The sequence below is a fragment of the Semicossyphus pulcher genome, unplaced genomic scaffold, assembly GCF_022749685.1.
Source record: "Semicossyphus pulcher isolate SPU_LCO1_2020_fin unplaced genomic scaffold, fSemPul1.0.p SCAF_14, whole genome shotgun sequence".
Taxonomy (NCBI): domain Eukaryota; kingdom Metazoa; phylum Chordata; class Actinopteri; order Labriformes; family Labridae; genus Semicossyphus; species Semicossyphus pulcher.
Window position 1 is genome coordinate 23,991,178 of NW_027211648.1, and position 17,906 is coordinate 24,009,083.

Sequence of the window (17,906 nt, forward strand, 5' to 3'; positions counted from 1 at the left end):
CGATACAGAGATGATATAACAAGACAACGTGTGGCTGGTGTGCTTCTCATTATTCGACTAATGAGCTGTCTCCATGGCAGTCTGATCTGTCAGCCAATGAAGCGAGCAGGCCCTGTGCAGGGGGAAGCACGGCCCCGGGGTCAGCCAGGCGACGGCTTGCGACGAGGGGGCCGGCGTGCAGCACTTAACACCGGGAAGAGCTCGTTAAAGTGTCATTTTTGGCCAATATGCTCGTCTGTGTCGAGGAGGCCAATCAGCCATACTGTTCCCATCGCAGGAGAATGACTTTCATCCATCAGCGTCAGATATATGATGATATTAGCAGGTGTTTACTGATAGGCCATTCAGAGGAAGACAAATGGAGTCTCTAATATCACTCCACACTCATATTCACTCAGTCGTTTTACATTCTGGTTTATTCCTAATAGGGTCACAGAGGCTTCTTGGAATCTATCCCAGCATGCACTTGGATGGAGGGCAGGGAAATACCAATGCGTCAGTTTCTCAGTGTTAAACCCTGACAGAAAATCACAGCCATGCACAAACTATACACGACACTGTGTGACATTACAATGTGAAAACACTTACTTAACATCTAACTTTAGAAACTAAAACATTTTATCAATATTTAAATATATTTCAATATTCTTGATTCATGCCATTTCTCCCTAGAGAAGAAGAGTAGCATGCGGAACTTTGCTTTAAACACCTTTTAAATCAGCAAGGATACAAACTTAGTGACATTCAGACAGTGTTACAACTCGCTTGGAGCTGTTTCCAAGTTGGCAAACACTACATTCAGCAGCAAGTGTGCAGCTAAGAGCATGGTTAAACAATTCTGAGGCATAGCAGTGCTGAGATTATCAGGACAATACTTGTCTATATCTATAATAAAGAGTATAGAGTCAATACCACATTGTAGCCACTTATGTCACACATTGTGGACATCGTGGATAAAGGTTCCTTTCTTACCAAAGCTGCATACAAACCTAAAATTAAGAAAGAAATTTGATTTTATGCTTAAAATGCTTTTCAGTTTTTCAACAAGCACGGTATGAAGTGATAATAAGTATTTATGGTAACGCTTACTATTACAACCCGCAACTCACCATATAAGTACCCGTGACTTATAATGTAATATCGTTGCTTTTATCAGTACTTTAATGTAGGTATGGTGAGACAATTAGGAATTCTAGAGGCAAGGAGAAAAACGTTATAGTGTAAGTATTTTGTCAGTACTGGGTACCTACAGTGTAAATTAAAGAAATGAGAAATGATTTATACTCATTATTCTATAAGTACTGGCTACTCGAGAGTTACTTTAGAGGAAAGGACAAATTAGTTACTTTCAGTATCTCCACTGTTCCCTTGTACCTACACTGTACTTACACTGTAAGTACCCAGTAAGATGAAGGGTGCAGGCCGTATTATGAAGTTTCCACTGTTTCCCTGTAGCCTACCTACACTGTAAACACGCTCAGATGAAGGCAAACAGTCTAGAAAGGAAAGCAACCGTCAGCCAGGAAAATCAAGAGTTGCAACCATAAGAAAGGGAGCCACCTGTAGATGTCTGGTTAAATTGGGAAGTGTACTCCCATCGTTGCTGAGTACTGCCAAAGGTGCCGCCAAAGAGATTACTACTAAAATCTTCAAGACTAGATTTTAAAGAGCACTTACAGTGTAGGTACAGGAAACAGTGGAAACTTCATAATACAGCCCGCACCCCTAATCTTACTGGGTTCTTACAGGGTAAGTACAATGTAGGTACAAGGTAACAGTGGAGATACTTAAGGTAACTAATTGCTCATTTTCTCTAAAGCAACCCATAAGTATGTAATACTTACAGAATACTTACAGTGTAAGTAATTTCTCCTTTCCTCTAAAGTAACCTGTGAGTACCTGGTACTTATAATGATACTAAATAATTTCTCATTTCTTTAAATGACACTGTAGGTACCTACTACTGACAAAATACTTACAGTATAATGTTTTTCTCCTTGCCTCTAGAATTCCTAATTGTTACTGCCTTGTTCCACCATACCTACATTTAAGTACTTATACATGCGACAATATTACATTATAATTTGCGGGTACTTACACTGTAATTACACTTTAATAATGGCTTCATATGGGATCATAGTTGAGAACATTTAATGGGTTGCAAGGTTTTTTCAAAATCCCTTTGAGCAGCAACAACCTCTTTGTTTGGTAATAATGTTGAAAATCCAAATAAAAGCGCATCTTTAGTTTCCAAATTTCAAGTTAACTTTGCAGTTGTAAAATGTAGTCATTATTCGATTGATCCAATTTGAAGCTGTAAAGGGATTTTCTTTTACACCTTGGCTACTCTAAAGCTGTTCTTAGCTGTTATTTAATATGTTATTTAATTAAAGTCTTTGAGAAGATTTTTTTTGGAAAGAGCTACAGCACAGAGGTTGATGTGTATGAAGAAATTGTTATTTTTTAAAGGGCTAAACTTTTAATGTCTGGAGTTGTAGGTGAGTATCAGTAAATAGGTGGGTAATCATTACCTTAATCTTGTTAATGTGTGTTGAGTGGAGAGTTTCATGATGCTTAATAGAAACTATATACTGAGTTTTGTCACATGAAAATGGTTGAAGCGGTTTTATGTCTGGCATTAGTTGGACCCGTTTTACAATTTTCTACAGTCCCTCTGTTTCCACATTGGTGTTTGCGCATGTGTGTGCATAAATGTGTATGTGTGTAATGGAATCTGCGCTGACGCTCTCCACTGGACCCTGCTGTAATTACACCACTCACCGTCTGGGCCAGGCACACTGAGGCCGCTGTTACCCGCCTCATGTTTTGCATGTAAACTTATAGTCTTGCCAACTTCTTGCTTTCATGATACCAAAGAGTCTGTAAGCAAAAGTATAAGCAAACAAAGAGTCAGGTTTCTGCTGTGCAGGACATAACGCTGAAAACCTCTCACTGTAACCATTCTGCTATTCATTTGGTTACACAGAAAATACCAAAAAGAACCATGTAGGCAGCAGCCATGTTGGCAGGGAAGAAAAGGAAGTCTAAAATCTCTGTTTCTAGATTAAACATTTAGCCAAACCACCGGAAGAACGCTGCTTTGCTATTGAAGAAAAACAAAAAACCACCCCATCAAGTCCTGTTCTGCAGAGGCCGGTTGATTTCTACTGGGAGCGTCTATGCAACACTTTCATTGCTCAGTTCAGACCTCATCTTCTGAAAAACTTCTGTTTAGTAACTATATTTGTCATTCTGGCTGTGCCCCAGCCTCCTTCCTTGTTTGGTCCTTTTAACTTTCCATGTAACTTTCCTCATGTCTCCTCACGGCGAGGATAAATATTTCATGAAGAGCCTGAGGCGTTCCCTGGCACATGCTGTACCTCGCTGTACCCAGGAAGCCCAAGCAGCGGAAACCAAAACAGTGGATGAAGTGGACCTACAACCCAGCAACAGACAGGAGCTTGTTTTTTGGAATAGTTCACTCTGCATCACCATCTCCTGCACTTCAGCCCCACCTTCTTCTTTTAGATCTGTCATTTCCCCCACCCCTCTGTTTTGTTCTCATTCCCTTTTCACCCAGAGTCCCTTTCTCCAACACTCCTGATCAGAAAGTTCTCACTGGCATGTAAACATAAACCTGTTAAAGAGCACATCATTTTTGATTGTTTTTTTTCTATATCGGTCTTACATTTTCAAGCCATGAATCCTTGTTTTAAATATAAATTTGCTTAACATGATACAAGGGGAATGCAACTTAAATGGCAAAGTGTGTTTGAGTTCTTCTTTTAGGGAACCCTTTAGGGGAAGCTTTAGCATGCTAACATGCTCACAATGACAATGCTGCTGGGGCAGCTGTGGCTCAGTGGTAGAGTCGGTCATCCTTCAATCGAAAAGGTCAGAGGTTCGATCCCCAGCTCCCTTAGTCTACATGTTGAAGTGTCCCCCAAATTGCTCCCGGTGGCATAGCCAACGGGTATGACTGTGATGACTGATTGACAGTTGGGCAGTTTAGGTAGCAGCCTCTGCCATCAGTGTGTGAATGTGATATGTAGTGTAAAAGCAGCTTTGAGTGGTCAAGACTAGAAAAGCGCTATATAAGTACAGTCCATTTACCATTTACCAAGGTACATTGACAAGGTCCACAGTCTTATTTATAGATTTTCAGGTATTTAGCCATAAACTAAAGTACGGAAAAATGTAAAATTGTACCTGATAATGACACTACATGAAAAATCAGATAATCACCAAATGTATCACAGTTCATCCTGAGGGGGAAAAGATTGTGTGAACCAAATTTCAGGGAAATCCATCCAATAGTTTTAAAAATCAGAATAGTGCTAGAGGAGAAGTCAGGGAATACCCAAGGTCGGTAGGATTCATCCTCATGGGAACATGATTTTGTTTTAAACATTTCATTGAAATCCATTAACTTTTGTTGACACATTTTAGTCAGGGCCAAATATGTGTATTGCAGTCCCTTAAACCACATCACTAGCAAGGCTAAACACCTGTAATTTAGAGTAAAAGTTCCATCAGAAACCTGCAAATCTTTGCAACTATATCTACTCCAAAAACTCTTTTTCTAGATCAAATATTTAACTTTTGCTTTGGTATGGGCAATTCTAACTCATGACTCTTGCTTGTGCCAAACTTAACCACGCAAATATGACCTACATGTTCTGATGTGGTTCCAACGTGTGCTGCTGGTCTCTAGCATACACTGACCCTCTTTGTTAGCTACGGATCCTCAGTCTTCTTTTCCCTCCTTCTGTCTGCTGAGCTCTGTCCTTCAGGTGTGGCCTGGATGTGACAGACAGCTGCCAGTGGTGGCACGGTTTCACACCTTGGCTGTCCCCCCCCTCCGCAGACAGCAGCCTGGGAAACCACAGGCCACCAGGCTGGCGCCAGTCTGTACGGCTTAGAGCAGGGCAGCCGGCCCAATCAATACCTCTGCATTTCCTGTCCATTTGCTCAGGTCTCTTCATTAATAATTACTGCTTGGCGGAGCTTCAATGCGCTCGCTGGCTGGGCCAAGGGGAGAGGCTGTGTGACCTTTCCCCGCCCCTGGCTTGACTTGGATCAAATACACAGGCATGGGGACAGACATAATAAGGTAACATAGATGACATTACTCCTGATTCCTGCCATCTCCCCCTATATAGAGAGCATCATGCGCCAAACACCATTAAAAACACATAATTTTGCAGCTGTGCTTATCAGCAGAGGTACATATGTGGTAGAACACGACTTTGAGACATTTTCACAACTGGTTTGGAGCTGCTCTTCAATTTGGCAGACTCCCACTACATCCAGCAGCTATGATTTCAGCACCATCTGAGGTGTGCGGTAATGAGCAAGGTGAACCTGGGTGATTCTAAAAATGAAATTTAGTTAGAATAAGTGCTGCTTGGTGCATCATTTGCACTTCATGGCACATTTTCCAGATGACAAAAACAATTCCTCAGAACATCTTAAATTACGTTCTGCCTGGTATGTGCCTTTGCTGATAAGCGAGGTAACAATAAAGTGCCAGGATTTAAAATGCAGCTTGGCGTGATATTTTCTCCACACAGGAGAGGAAGGGGGATGTATTAGAGCCAACACAACACATGACATGATGCTGAAGTAATGTGCTGTTAATTCTTTTTTTAATGATGACCATTTATGGATAGAGACATTGCATTTCTGATGCACGCTGTCCTCCACAACAGAGCAGAACAGTTTTCTCCGGACATGAGCCAGCACCTGGCTCAGAGAAGTTAATTTGTCTCCTCAGTGTCATGTGTGCGCTGCTTCTCGTCCTGCTGCCTCTCGTCCTGCTGCCTCTGTTGACAGACACAGCAGACGTTAAGGAGCAGGAGTGTGTGTATGTGTCCAGGTCAGAATTTGGTGATGGCGGAGGCGATGTTCTCCAAGGCGGATCGAGCCTCGGAGGAGGGGAAAGCCTGGATGGCCTCTAGAGCCTTGTTGCCATGGTAACAGCATAAGTCCACCGCTGTGCTGACGCCTTTCTCCGACTTAACGGCTGCCAAAAGCTGTCGAGGGATGAAAACACACGTTAGTTTGCTATGTTTGTGTCACTCTATCCAGCTGTCAACTCAAGAGAACCAGAGAAAGTTAGTGTACTCTTAAAGTTCAGGTAAAAACTAGAAGTATAGAAGCTAAGCATCTCTTTTAACGACAGGAAACCACATTGTACAACACAATCATGTATTTGCATGGTGCCCCTGGTACCACTGGAGGCAGGTTACTACATTTATCTACAAGGGAAATAATTCAGGCTCATCAGTGCGAGTTATATTTAAAACAAAAAATAAATAAAATAGTCTTCACTTTTTTGACAATCAGGAAATGCACTGAATTTTACTTTTCTATATCTCGAGGCTCTCCTGTCTTTTCAGCTCATTATGGCGCCAGAGCACAGGCGGGTGCACAGCCAGCTAAATAGGATTGATAATGGGTAATACATTCAACAAAATGCAAAGTTACTGGGATTGAAAATTCTGAAAAATCTGTACTGAAATTAAAATTTGTTCTCTACTGCTATTGAGACGACCTCTCCACAGTTATATATTGCATATGTATTGGGACTGACCTCAATAGGCAGTTGTCAGAGATATCTTTTTAAGACACACAACTTTGCGGCCCATGTACAGATTTAAAAAAGGCCCAAGTGTGTATGAATTGACAGATTAATTGATATCCACTGCGAGAAAAACATAAAGGTTTGCGAAGAAACAAAGCACTCCTCCATTGGGAGAGCTAAAACTCCCTTTGGAAGGAGTATTCATGCAAAGCCAGGACTACTGCTGAGGCTGCTCTCAGACTTCGTAAGGAGGATCAAGAATGATCACAGCTGAGGAGGAAGCGGAGGAGACCAGCTGTTTGTTTTCTGTTGGTTTTCCTGCCTGGTTCAGATTGGTTTCTAAATCTAGGCTGTCTCATTCTGTTGCAGAAACTCTTCTGCATGAGAACAAAGGTCCTGATCAGGCCATCTGAGTGGCCTCTTTGCCTTTACACCCAACCTTTGTGTTTTGCAGGGCTGGCCATGCTTAAGGCCAACCCAGCGTCCCATTACATATGGCATGTGCTGCTGTGGAGAGATTGTTGCAATACAATAGAGAATGTTTAGTTACAATGTAACCTTGTTTTTCTGAGGAAAGAGTGTATCTCTGGCAAAGCCCCTGGGGAACCTTCCGATCAATGTCAACCATTGAATTTGTGCACACCTGGGCATTTTAAACCTGCACAGGGGCACATAGTGGTGTGTCTTACAGACAAACAGAGATATCAAAATGGACTGCCCCAGAAGTTCAATCCCTGTATATATGTAATATGTAACTGTGAGGAGGTCTGTTCACTCAACAATGTCCATGGTGTCTTTGCTGTTTTTTATAGTGTCTGTCCTTTATATTACAGTATGACTGCTTATAATGAATCCCATTTAAAAGAAAATTAAATCTTGAGAATATTTTATCATTTGAAGAACATTAATGTGAGTGTGTGTGTGTGTGTGTGTGTGTGTGTGTGTGTGTGTGTGTAAAATAGGCCTGTAACTTAAACACTGAATACATACATGAATAAGTGGAACATATCAAGTGAAATCAGCCCTAAACAACAGCTTAACCACACAGGCTGAGTGAATTTGGGCGTCTCCTTGTTCCTTACTGCTGGTGTGTTGGGACATCTTTTTGCTGAGGGCGTTTTACCTCATGAATTCTGGAGGTGGAAAGCCCCGCAGGCCTTTCTTCTCTAAAGCAACTGCAAGTGTCGAACTTGGCATCAACCTGGCTGCTTATTTAATTTAGAAAATATTCTTTTTCACCCTCATTTCACCCCATCTTATGTGCTCTTATTGTTTTTATCCCAATTATTTTGTTCTTCCTGCAACTTTTCTTTCTACATGAACGTCCAACTGATTTCTTCTTTCTTTCCAGCTTAAAACTCCATCTTCTGCAAACTGATCCCATCCATACTCAGATTTAGCAAATCAGAATCAGTAAGCGTTCTAGCTTTGACAATTCTCAATGTAATAGAATGGATTTTACTCACTGGTCTAAAGACAGAGTAAAAGAACCGGAGAAGTAGTAGACCTAGTATAATACAATGGTCATTATTTCCTTGTATACTTTATTTCATTCAAAAGTTTTTGTTTCATAATGGCTTTTTCCCCGTGTCACTTTTCATAAAAGTGAAATTCACTACGTCCCCTCACTACTTTAGCACTTGTATGGATTATTAGTATATGTGTTAAAGATACCCGCTAATCTGACTGTTTCTCCTGTTTGTTATAGACATGTCATCCATTGCCAGCAGCAGTCAGGAACAAACCATTGCTCCGTGACATTAGATTTCTACCACTACGGCATCCCGTTGGAGTGTTTCACGGGCGCTGTAGCCGTCCCTCAGCCACCGCTGCTTAAAGTCCCTGTTTTAAGGATACATCCATGGTCCCCCCATCAGTGTCTACAACTGCTAAGCTAGCAACTTAGCTATGTAAGCTTGTGTTAGCTGGGGTCCCAAGAGAAAGATTTTGTTGGGGTTCTTTCTGTGTCCCTGCGGAGCACCTTTAAATAACTATGTTCACCCAAAATTAACAAACTATCTGCTGCTGGTAACTCTCACTCATTACTGTGATGCTGACTAAACCAAGCAAACAAGGCTAGCTAGTTAGCTGGTTATGTAGGTATGAGGTGCAGCTTTGTTATAAGGTGCAGCTTTGTAAGCCAATTAAAGGCAGCTTTAATAAGAATCACTTTACTGTTGTTAAGAAGTATACAGAAGAACAGCGGTATAATGAGTTCAGTTTTAATGTTGTAGACAAACACTTAAACATATAAAACAGTTAACACTTTAATTGTTAATCATTATACAATTTATTTATTTAATACTAAAACGATTGACCTAAACTGAAACAATAATAGTGCCATGGCAGGTCATTATGTCTCATTGCGCTGGTTGAAGCCGTTCATGATGATAATTTAGCAGCTAATCTGATCTACAGTGTCAAGTGCCTTATGGATGTTTTTACTCATAGACTAAATGCATAGCAGTATAAATTGGAGTTCCAGTTATCATTTATGATTATGTATCAGAATGAATGACATGAAAGCCCATGCTTAATCTGAAGACAATTTGTAGAAGCCAGAAACACAAAGTCTAATTTCATGCCTGTGCAGAATCAAAGCAAAGTTTTACACTCGTGGGCTCAAGGTCTTTCCTCTTCTTTCCCAAAATGTAATCTGTGCCTCTGTCCTGCTCTCAGCTTTCCGCCTGCTGTCCCCTCATCTCTCCTTCCCTTCAAACTTCTCCCCATGTCCCCTTTTCGACAGGTCTGCTGAAGGAGATTCTCTCACAATGCCACTGTCTCAGAGCCTCAGTGTCTCCTCCACAAATAGGCCTCGGTAACTAATCCTTCCTGCTCTGGTTTCAGACAGGACTAGATAACCCCCCCAACACCATCAGACCCCTACTCTGTAGCTCCAGTCTCTTCTTGCACCCCTGTTGGCCCCCCTCTTCCCTCACACATTGACTTTGGAAAGCTCATCTCTCAACTTTGATATAGGTTACAGTGGGAAGACGTCCTGTTTCTCTTTGATGGCTCGATCAGATATCTGACCAGTAAGTAAACAAGTGAATACAGAAAGATCAAACAAGGAAAAACAGAGCTTCCTACAAACTTCACAGACTCTGTACAGTGAAGTATATAAACCAGCGGGCTTACCTTTGAGTAATCCAGTTGGTTTCTCTGCGTTTGTACCTTGTAGAAAATAGAGGAAAGAGAATAATCAGTAGTTAAATTAGCAAGGTTTCCCTTTGCTTTTAAATTTAGGACTTTTTTTAAATGGTACATTTTGATGAAATTAAAGAATTAAAAACACATATTTGGTGAACTAACATGACCTCTGAACTGCACTAAGTAGAGTATTCAAAGTTGTTAGGTCAAGAGCTTCCTCAGAAGAAAACCTTTATTTCAAACCTTGCCACTGCAGTACATCAACAAAAGCCAACAGATTATTTTCCTCAACATGAAAAGTGCTAATGAATGAAAAATGGAGAGAAGGACAAGTAAAGAAGTAAGTAAATAAATTAAAAAGTGGTTTTGAAGTCAACCATTTATTCACTACAAATCATTTTCCACATTTTGAAGGCCAAAACATTTTGAAAATCTAGTGAGAAACTTTGTGCAACCTCTTGGTCATGGCACTCTTATAATTCAACTCTCTTCTCACAGGTTATAACCGAACGCCAGCCATTCACACGCAAAGATGTGAACCTACCAACATATTTCCAAACACGAGCCTATAGCCATGTTTAGCACTGTTTTTAGACGCAGCAGTGCTTTAAGCTGAATGTGAGAACATGCTTTACAACGGCAAGCTAACATGCTGATTCTTAACTGATATGTTTTATTTTTTCTTTTTAGATTTTTTTGGGGTCATTTTGGCCTTTATTGATAGGACAGCAGAAGAGAGACAGCAAAGGGGTGCCACTTTAGCTCAGTTGGTAGAGCTGCTGTGGGTTCGCCTCCGACTTGCTACCTTTTGGTGCAGGTCATCCCCTCTATCTCTTCCTCATTTCCTGTCAATCTACAGCTGTTCTATCCGATAAAGGCAAAAGGCCAAATAAGTAAATAAAAGAATAAAAAAGAGAGACAGGAAATGTTGGGAGAAGAGAGTGGGGGGATGACATGCAGCAAAGGGCCGAGGGCGGGAGTTGAACCTGCAGCCGCTGCGTTGACTGTCACCTCTGTATATTTAGTTTTGCAGGTAAAACAAAGTATTGGAAACATTAAAAATCTGACTTGATTATAGAGCTAGTGGAAAAGAGATTACAGTATCAAAAATGGACATGAACATCCGTAAAAAAAAGTTAATGTCGATCCATCCAAAACAAAAATGTCAACCTTATGGTGATGCAGTCTGGGGACGGCCAGAGTTTCATCCCTTGGGACTATGAATGGTTGTACAAAAGTTTGTCACTTTTCAGTCTGAAACAAAGTTCTGGACTGTCAGACACTGGCATCTATAGAGCCTTTTCACCAGCTTAGAAAAAACTGAGGGAATGAACGATCCTAACTAGAACAAAAAGTTGAGCAACATATTTTAGAAGCATTTTTTGTTAGATTTGTAGAAATTCTCTTTACATCTCAACAGGAATCAAGAGATTAAAGGCTCTGACAAATAGGGTGTGTGTCTGTGGCAGTCATAGGCAAGTAATAAGTCTCATTATCTCAAATCCATGTTGGGGTCTTTAGCAAGCTAATCCTGGCCAGCTATTTGAAGAAGAATGACAGAGAAAGGTAGTTGAATACAGTGAACTATAACAACATTACACTGTACTCAGCCCAACGCTTTCTCATGGACATGTCCTGTGTAAGGGGAGAGGCTTTGGCATTTTCGGTTGAAAACTTTTAAATCAAACTTACTCTTTCTGGTCTCTAAAGCCGTCTATTCATTTTATGTTATAAGATAGCCAGAATCACCACTGACTGAAAGACTCTAAATAACAAGGTAGTTGCTACATGGTGTAGCATAGAAGTCAAATTAGTCATAGTTTGTTGTACCTGCTGCAGCTGCTGATGCCATCTCTCCTGACCAATGATCTGACGATGGAAAACCACCGGGGCGGAGCTCAAACTGAACGATGGTGGCTCTCCCATGCTGCTCTTCACAAACGGCTGTAGGTCAGAGTTCAGCTACAAAAGGGAGAGTTCACTTGTCAATCAGGCTGTTACACAACTTTGTAACCAATTAGATGAACCAAGTGTGGAAAACACTGGTGGACAGGTGTTCATGCATTCTGCCTACCTCCACTCTGAGTGACTCTGTTAATGAGCAGCATGATGAACAGTTAATGACAGAGCTAGCCTTACGAGGATGGTTCTCCTTCAAAGACCTCGTTTCTCTTTCCTCCCATGCTGAGACTCCCTGCAGCACTGAGGCCTGCAGACAGGCAGCTACAGGGAGCCACAGCGGGAGAGGACGTACTGACACAGCAACGTGAGTGGGACCGTTATGAATGACTTTAAGGCTCAGCCTGAAGCTTCTGGACTTAAAAAATGGTTGAGCATCTGCATGACGGGATGCATTCACATTACATGCATGGCACAACTCTGCTGATTCCACATTTTTTCCACAAGTTACCTCGAAATATGATTTACTTTATATCTTGGAAGGAATGTTTCTATTACCAGTCAGCATCATTTGCCTTTTATAAGAGCAAAGATATCTCCATGTCCTCTTTCAACACTTTTTTTTTTTTTTTCTCAAATTAGCGTTCGACTCAAGGAAAATTAATTATAAAACAAAAAGTTGGCCAATTAGACAGAAAAGGTGAGATACTGCTGCTTCCTTTAGATCAGTGGGACAAGCTTTTTTCTTTTTTGAAATTTAACTTGATCACAGTAAAAGGAAAAAGTATGGTGGTCAGGAGGGACAAAGTTTCAGAAGAGAGAAAGACTGTATCTTTATCATATATCACCTATATCACTGTATCTGCCCAAATATGAGAAAATATATATATTTTTTGTAAAATGAAAAAAGTGTGGGTTGTATTTTGTTTAAGGATATAATCTTAAAGATTTCATTTACATTCTATTGGGTGGCATACTTCTTACATAACCAGACGTCCACGGTTGGCTCCCTTTGTCACGGTTGTAACTCTTGATTTTCCTCGCTGATGGTCGCTTTCCTTTTTAGACTGTTTGCCTTCATCTGAGCATCAAATTTGTTTCCTTTTTCTTTGGATTTTCACTTATTTTTGAAATTGTATCTGTAGTCATTGATCTTTTCTTTGTTTGTTCAGCCAAAGTAGATTACGGTTTACTCGCACCACTTGCAGAGCAGCTGCTTAGCTCCGCCTACTGTCTCTGGCAGACCAACCACTGCTGGGTGATGGAAAACGCGTCATTTGGGCGCCGCTTGTGAGTTTTTTCCACGAATGTCGCCACAGACACCCAGTCTGTAATAATACTATATACTGCAGATGCAAAGGCATTCATCAGTGGACCATAGGCTCAATCACCATTGTGTTACCTCATGCGGCGATAGATAGTGACTTAACAGACATTTATTTAAATGAAAATCTTCGAAATTCCACTTTAAGGAAGAGACATTTATATATTAAGTAGGTGTTATTTTGGTGTAGAAAGGATAACAGTTGTACAGTGGCTGTTGTCTGTAGCCAGGCTAGCGAGTGTGTCTTTTAGATTCATTCAGGCCTGATCGTGTCAGCCTAGTTTTACCTACAGGTGTTTCTGATGTCACGCGTAACATGTTCAATTGCCACAGAGCCACCATGAAACTTTGTTGCTTAACTCTGATTGGTGTACAAAAATACTGTATGTGACATCACAATTTTACACTTAAACCAGAGAGAAAAGCCACAACAGAAATATTCACAGGGAATTAGTGAAATAGTGAAAGTGAAAAAGTGAAATAATCAAACAATTTGTAACTTTCCAACTGTATAATAGTTAATTCTTGTTGTACTCCATCACTCATAGTATGAAGCTGATTGAATAATAGCAAATTAAAAATAGCTGGTGACTTGAATTGATTGATTTGCTGTGTGGCGAGTGTGATGCTCAGACTAAACTCACTTTGTGGCCCAGCGACAGGTGTTTGCCGTACTTGTAGGCCAATCTTTGGGAGTCCTTGTCGTGTTGGGCGAGCTCCATCGCAGCTTGACAGCTCTTGGCCAGCAGTGCCCCGTGGGACAGGAACGTCTGCTCCTCCCATGATGCCACGTCCACACCGTGGGTGAGACTGTTCTCCTGTCGTGCAAATAGAAGCAGAGACACTACGATGAACTATAAGTGCTTCTATTGCACACCTTCAAATATAATGAGCATAAATTGACCATCCCTGTACAGATGTTGAATTCAATTCAATAAGCGTTATTGGCATGAATGTAACAGTTATAATATTGCCACTGGAGGTTACTGTCAATCCTTAAGCACTTTCTAAGAAAAACAGAAGAAGCTAAAACTGAAACTTTGCCTGCGGTGTTTTGTGACATTGACATTTACTGAACACTTCTGTTAAAAAAAAGAATTGTGCACTGTTACAAGAAAGGAGGGTTGTCAGGTTGAATTGAGAAAGTCTGTTTTTTCATTGATCATTGATTAAAATGACCCGTTTTTAACATCAATAAAAGCATCTAAAAAGCAAATACATTTTTCTGAAACATGGTTTCTGTCATTATACATTGTTCTTATGCTGATTTAAGTGCTAATGTAAATTTTTCTGACAGGTTTAGTTTTAATTAGTTATTTGATGCTGTAAAAAGGGGATGTGACCTCATGATTGACAGCTCTGTTGACAAATCCGGCTCCTGGATTCTGGATTAGCAGAGTAGAGGAGGAACGGCGAGAAGAATTATAACTAGTGGTGGAAGTGGCTACAGCGGCTCCACCCACCGATCTCTACTGCGCAACTCTGGCTCCAAATGACATCACCATTGCAAGACGGCAGCGCCTATCACGGGGGCTAATTTGGCATCAATTTTGTACAATGAGGGCATATAGAGATACGTCGATCATCTATATATACAGTCATTGGCAATTATTCTCAAGTTTGGAGACAGATTTCGGCAATTAATATTATTGCAATATTGTTTCTTCTTTACCTGTGTAAGTATAATGTTTGCGTTGTACATTATTCCTAAAGAAAACCAAAATCAGCTGTTTATCCCCACCCTGTCTGTGGCATTCATTTATGAAAAGACTTCCTAATAAAAACCTGGACACTGTAGTTTCTAGCAAATATTACTTGAACAGAAGTAAATAGTGCATTTGTGGGGGACTATAATCAGTTGTAGATAAATCAATATTTGAAGTATTTTTGTACTTTATATTCTTTTAAATCTCTGTGTTTTAAATTTATTGATATGACATGACATGTAAGACGTTCAGGTTGTGTCATTGATTCAAATTGACTTTAATTGACTCTCGAACATTTCCTGTTTTTTTTTTTTCTATCATAAACACTTCTCATAGATTATTCAGCTTTCCTGCCACACATCAAACTTACAGACTACAGAGGGGAAATTGAAACTTTACCTCAGTATTACTGGAATTCTCATAGTAGATTCCTTGAACTAAATCACCAATGGCACTAGAGATGAGTTCAACAACCTGCAAAACAGAACAAAAACATGAGACACATGGGTTAAACTTCCACTATGAGAAAGACAAAGCTAAATAATGAGTTTAAACTGCAGCCATTATGTCCATCAACAGCCACGTCTCCTGTTGACGTGTCCTTGGACTCGGCCACTGAGCCGATAACCTACTCCCTCATTATAAATCAATCTGCCAAAAATGTAGATGTAAATGAGGTTGATCAAAACTGACACGCTACTCAGTTCACCCGTGACATTTGTAATTAAAAATCTGAGCAGCTGGTTTGGTGAATAAATCAGAGGTGAGATGAGGGTCGGAAACCAGGTGAACTGCTGCAAACTCAGCTGCTCATTATCAGGCTGTGAGGAAGCTCCTGTTGATTTCATAATGCAGATCTGAGCTTGCCTTCCTTCATTATACTTTGTATTTATAGAGGAGTCCAGCCGACAGAGAGGGATCAGGTGTCTGTCCGGTTTGAGGGTCTGAAATGGAGCTAAAAGGCAGATGGTGAGTGTGTCCAGAGAGCAGAGGGGTTAACGAGGTTTCAGAGTGATAATCTGACTTCAGGGTCCTTTTCCCCGACAAATTTGAAGATTTATTTCACTTTGAGCTGTTGAGCATGGCAGATCTGTATCCTTATTCTGCTGAAACTTAAGTTTTCTGCTGTAGTGGCATGGAACGATTAAAGTAACAATGAAGGTGTAAATGAGAAAGAACCCCTTCTTGTATGACGAGGCATTAAGACTCTTTACAAGTAAAACAATATTCTGTACAAGAAAAAATGTGCAAGTTTTAGGAAATTGCATTAAAATGTTCACATTTTAGCTTAAAAATAATAATTAAAGAAACGGCTACAAATGGCCAAACAGTGTATTGTTGAGGTCTGAGCAGCTTTATTAAGACTGCAGTTGCCCATTTTCTCTTACAGGGGGCATGCATGACTACATTTGAGCAAACGGAAACACTCTTTGCCCCTCATCAACCCCTTGATTAGAGGATGCATTGTTTCTATTGATTTTTTTAAGGTCCGTTTCTAATGAATGAGTAAAAATCTGAAGTCGATCTCTCCGTCCTTCATTCACAGCCTCAGAACAGCGTGGACGAACAAGTTGAGACCACGCCTGTACAGTTCAGATGAATGAGGTTAAATTTAGAGCTCCTTCGGCTCATCCCAGACATCCTTGCTTCATCAGAAAAGTCTGGTGACGCTGGCTTGCTCCGTCAGCCTCGCAGTGCCCTTTGGGTAACTGAATCCACCGGGGGAAAATATTGAGGAAACCCGAGCTGCGCCCACAGACCTGGAAGGACAATGTGCCTACAGTATTACCAGATGTGGTGTCTCTGCCTGCCTTGGGAAGTGGGGGCCAGTGGGGGTCTTTTTTTGGAAAGTATCAGATAAGCCCTCCCCCTGCCTCCCCCTTACTCCATTCCCAAATCCAGCCAGATCGTGTTTTGCCGACAGGTCTGCGAGGGGGGAGAAACCGGAGCTCCATGGTGAGATTATTTTACAGTTTATACAAGTAGTGGCATAGGTTTCCTCTCAAGGCCACGACACATAATCCCCACCGCTCTGAGTGCCTTAACAGACAAAAAAAAGCTGGTTTATGAGAAAAACTTTGTGTAAAAGTTGTTTATTAAAAAGAGGTACACTGACCATAAACTAGCTGCAAGAAAAGACAGAAGAGTCAGTTGTACAAGCTAGACTCTAACTGCATTTAGTTTAACACACTTCAAAGCTTTAGACATTTAGCAGATTTTAATGAAAAAATGAAATCATTTACAGTCTTAAGGTACATCTAAGATTTCAACTACATCAATCTATTTTGATCTGTGTCGTGGTCATTGTTTACAGTCGGACTTGCAACTTGAGTAACAAAGTGGAGTTGAAATTGAGAGAAGACATGTATCACTGGATTATCTACACGTATGTATATGCAAATGTCTGCATATAGATTTATTATAATCTAAATAGTTGCTCGATTATAGCCGATGGGATAGAGGCTTGCATTTTGGCAGATGTGTTCCAACTCTTCTGCTCCAAGCACAGCCTGTTCTCCTGCCTGAAACGAAAATCAGCTTAAACGTGATTTCTTCAATTTCTAGTTGCACTGCAAACGGAAACCATAACACCTGGGAAACAAAACTCTTCTCTCTTGCCTACCGATTCAGCTTTCATAAGAATGTGTTTAAAGATATTATTTAGAAAAAGACCCTACCTCTTACTTGATTTAATACGTCATAAAACGTTTTCTAATAATTTTTTTGGTCTCAACCATAGACTGTATAAAAAGATGGACGACATGACAGCTCCCTAAAAGTGAAGCCAAAACATTTTGAGCACCCCCTGCTGACTGGCTGCAGTATAAGTCATAAAGCCCGCCTCCTCCATGTTAACAGATGGGACATGAGTCAAACTATAAAATCAAAATACACACCAAATAAAGTTTTCTCAAACATGGTTTCTGTCATTATAGTAAGTTCTAATTATGCTGATTTACATCCAAGTGTTTATTTTTCTGAGAAGTTTATTTTTAATTAGTTATTTGATGCTGTCAAAAGGATGATTGACAGCTCTGTTGACAAATCCGGCCCCTGCAGCCGATATATACCGGATTAGCAGAGTAGAGGACGATCTGCAAAAGGAAACATAACAAAAACAATCACTACAGTCATTGAAGTTTCCATACCTGTGATCGTTAACCTCAGACCAACACAAAGAAGCTGTTCTGCTGTTGAACACGCCGGCGTGCGGGATCCTCGCTGTTTTTTTCCCGGTAAA

At 40.6% G+C, this 17,906-nt stretch overlaps 1 protein-coding gene across 1 annotated transcript in view; it reads right to left on the bottom strand.

Moving 5' to 3' along the window:
- Positions 1 to 5,808: 5,808 nt before the first annotated feature.
- The window catches only part of pdss2 (prenyl (decaprenyl) diphosphate synthase, subunit 2), a 33,646-nt gene continuing 21,548 nt past the window's right edge, over positions 5,809 to 17,906 (bottom strand). The window contains exons 4-8 of the mRNA XM_069662212.1: positions 15,065 to 15,139; positions 13,604 to 13,777; positions 11,567 to 11,698; positions 9,725 to 9,760; positions 5,809 to 6,035 (exon numbers count right to left, since the gene is read on the bottom strand). Of these exons, the coding sequence (XP_069518313.1) occupies positions 5,880 to 6,035; positions 9,725 to 9,760; positions 11,567 to 11,698; positions 13,604 to 13,777; positions 15,065 to 15,139 (573 nt within the window). The 3' untranslated portion in view covers positions 5,809 to 5,879. The remainder of the gene's footprint in view (positions 6,036 to 9,724; positions 9,761 to 11,566; positions 11,699 to 13,603; positions 13,778 to 15,064; positions 15,140 to 17,906) is intronic.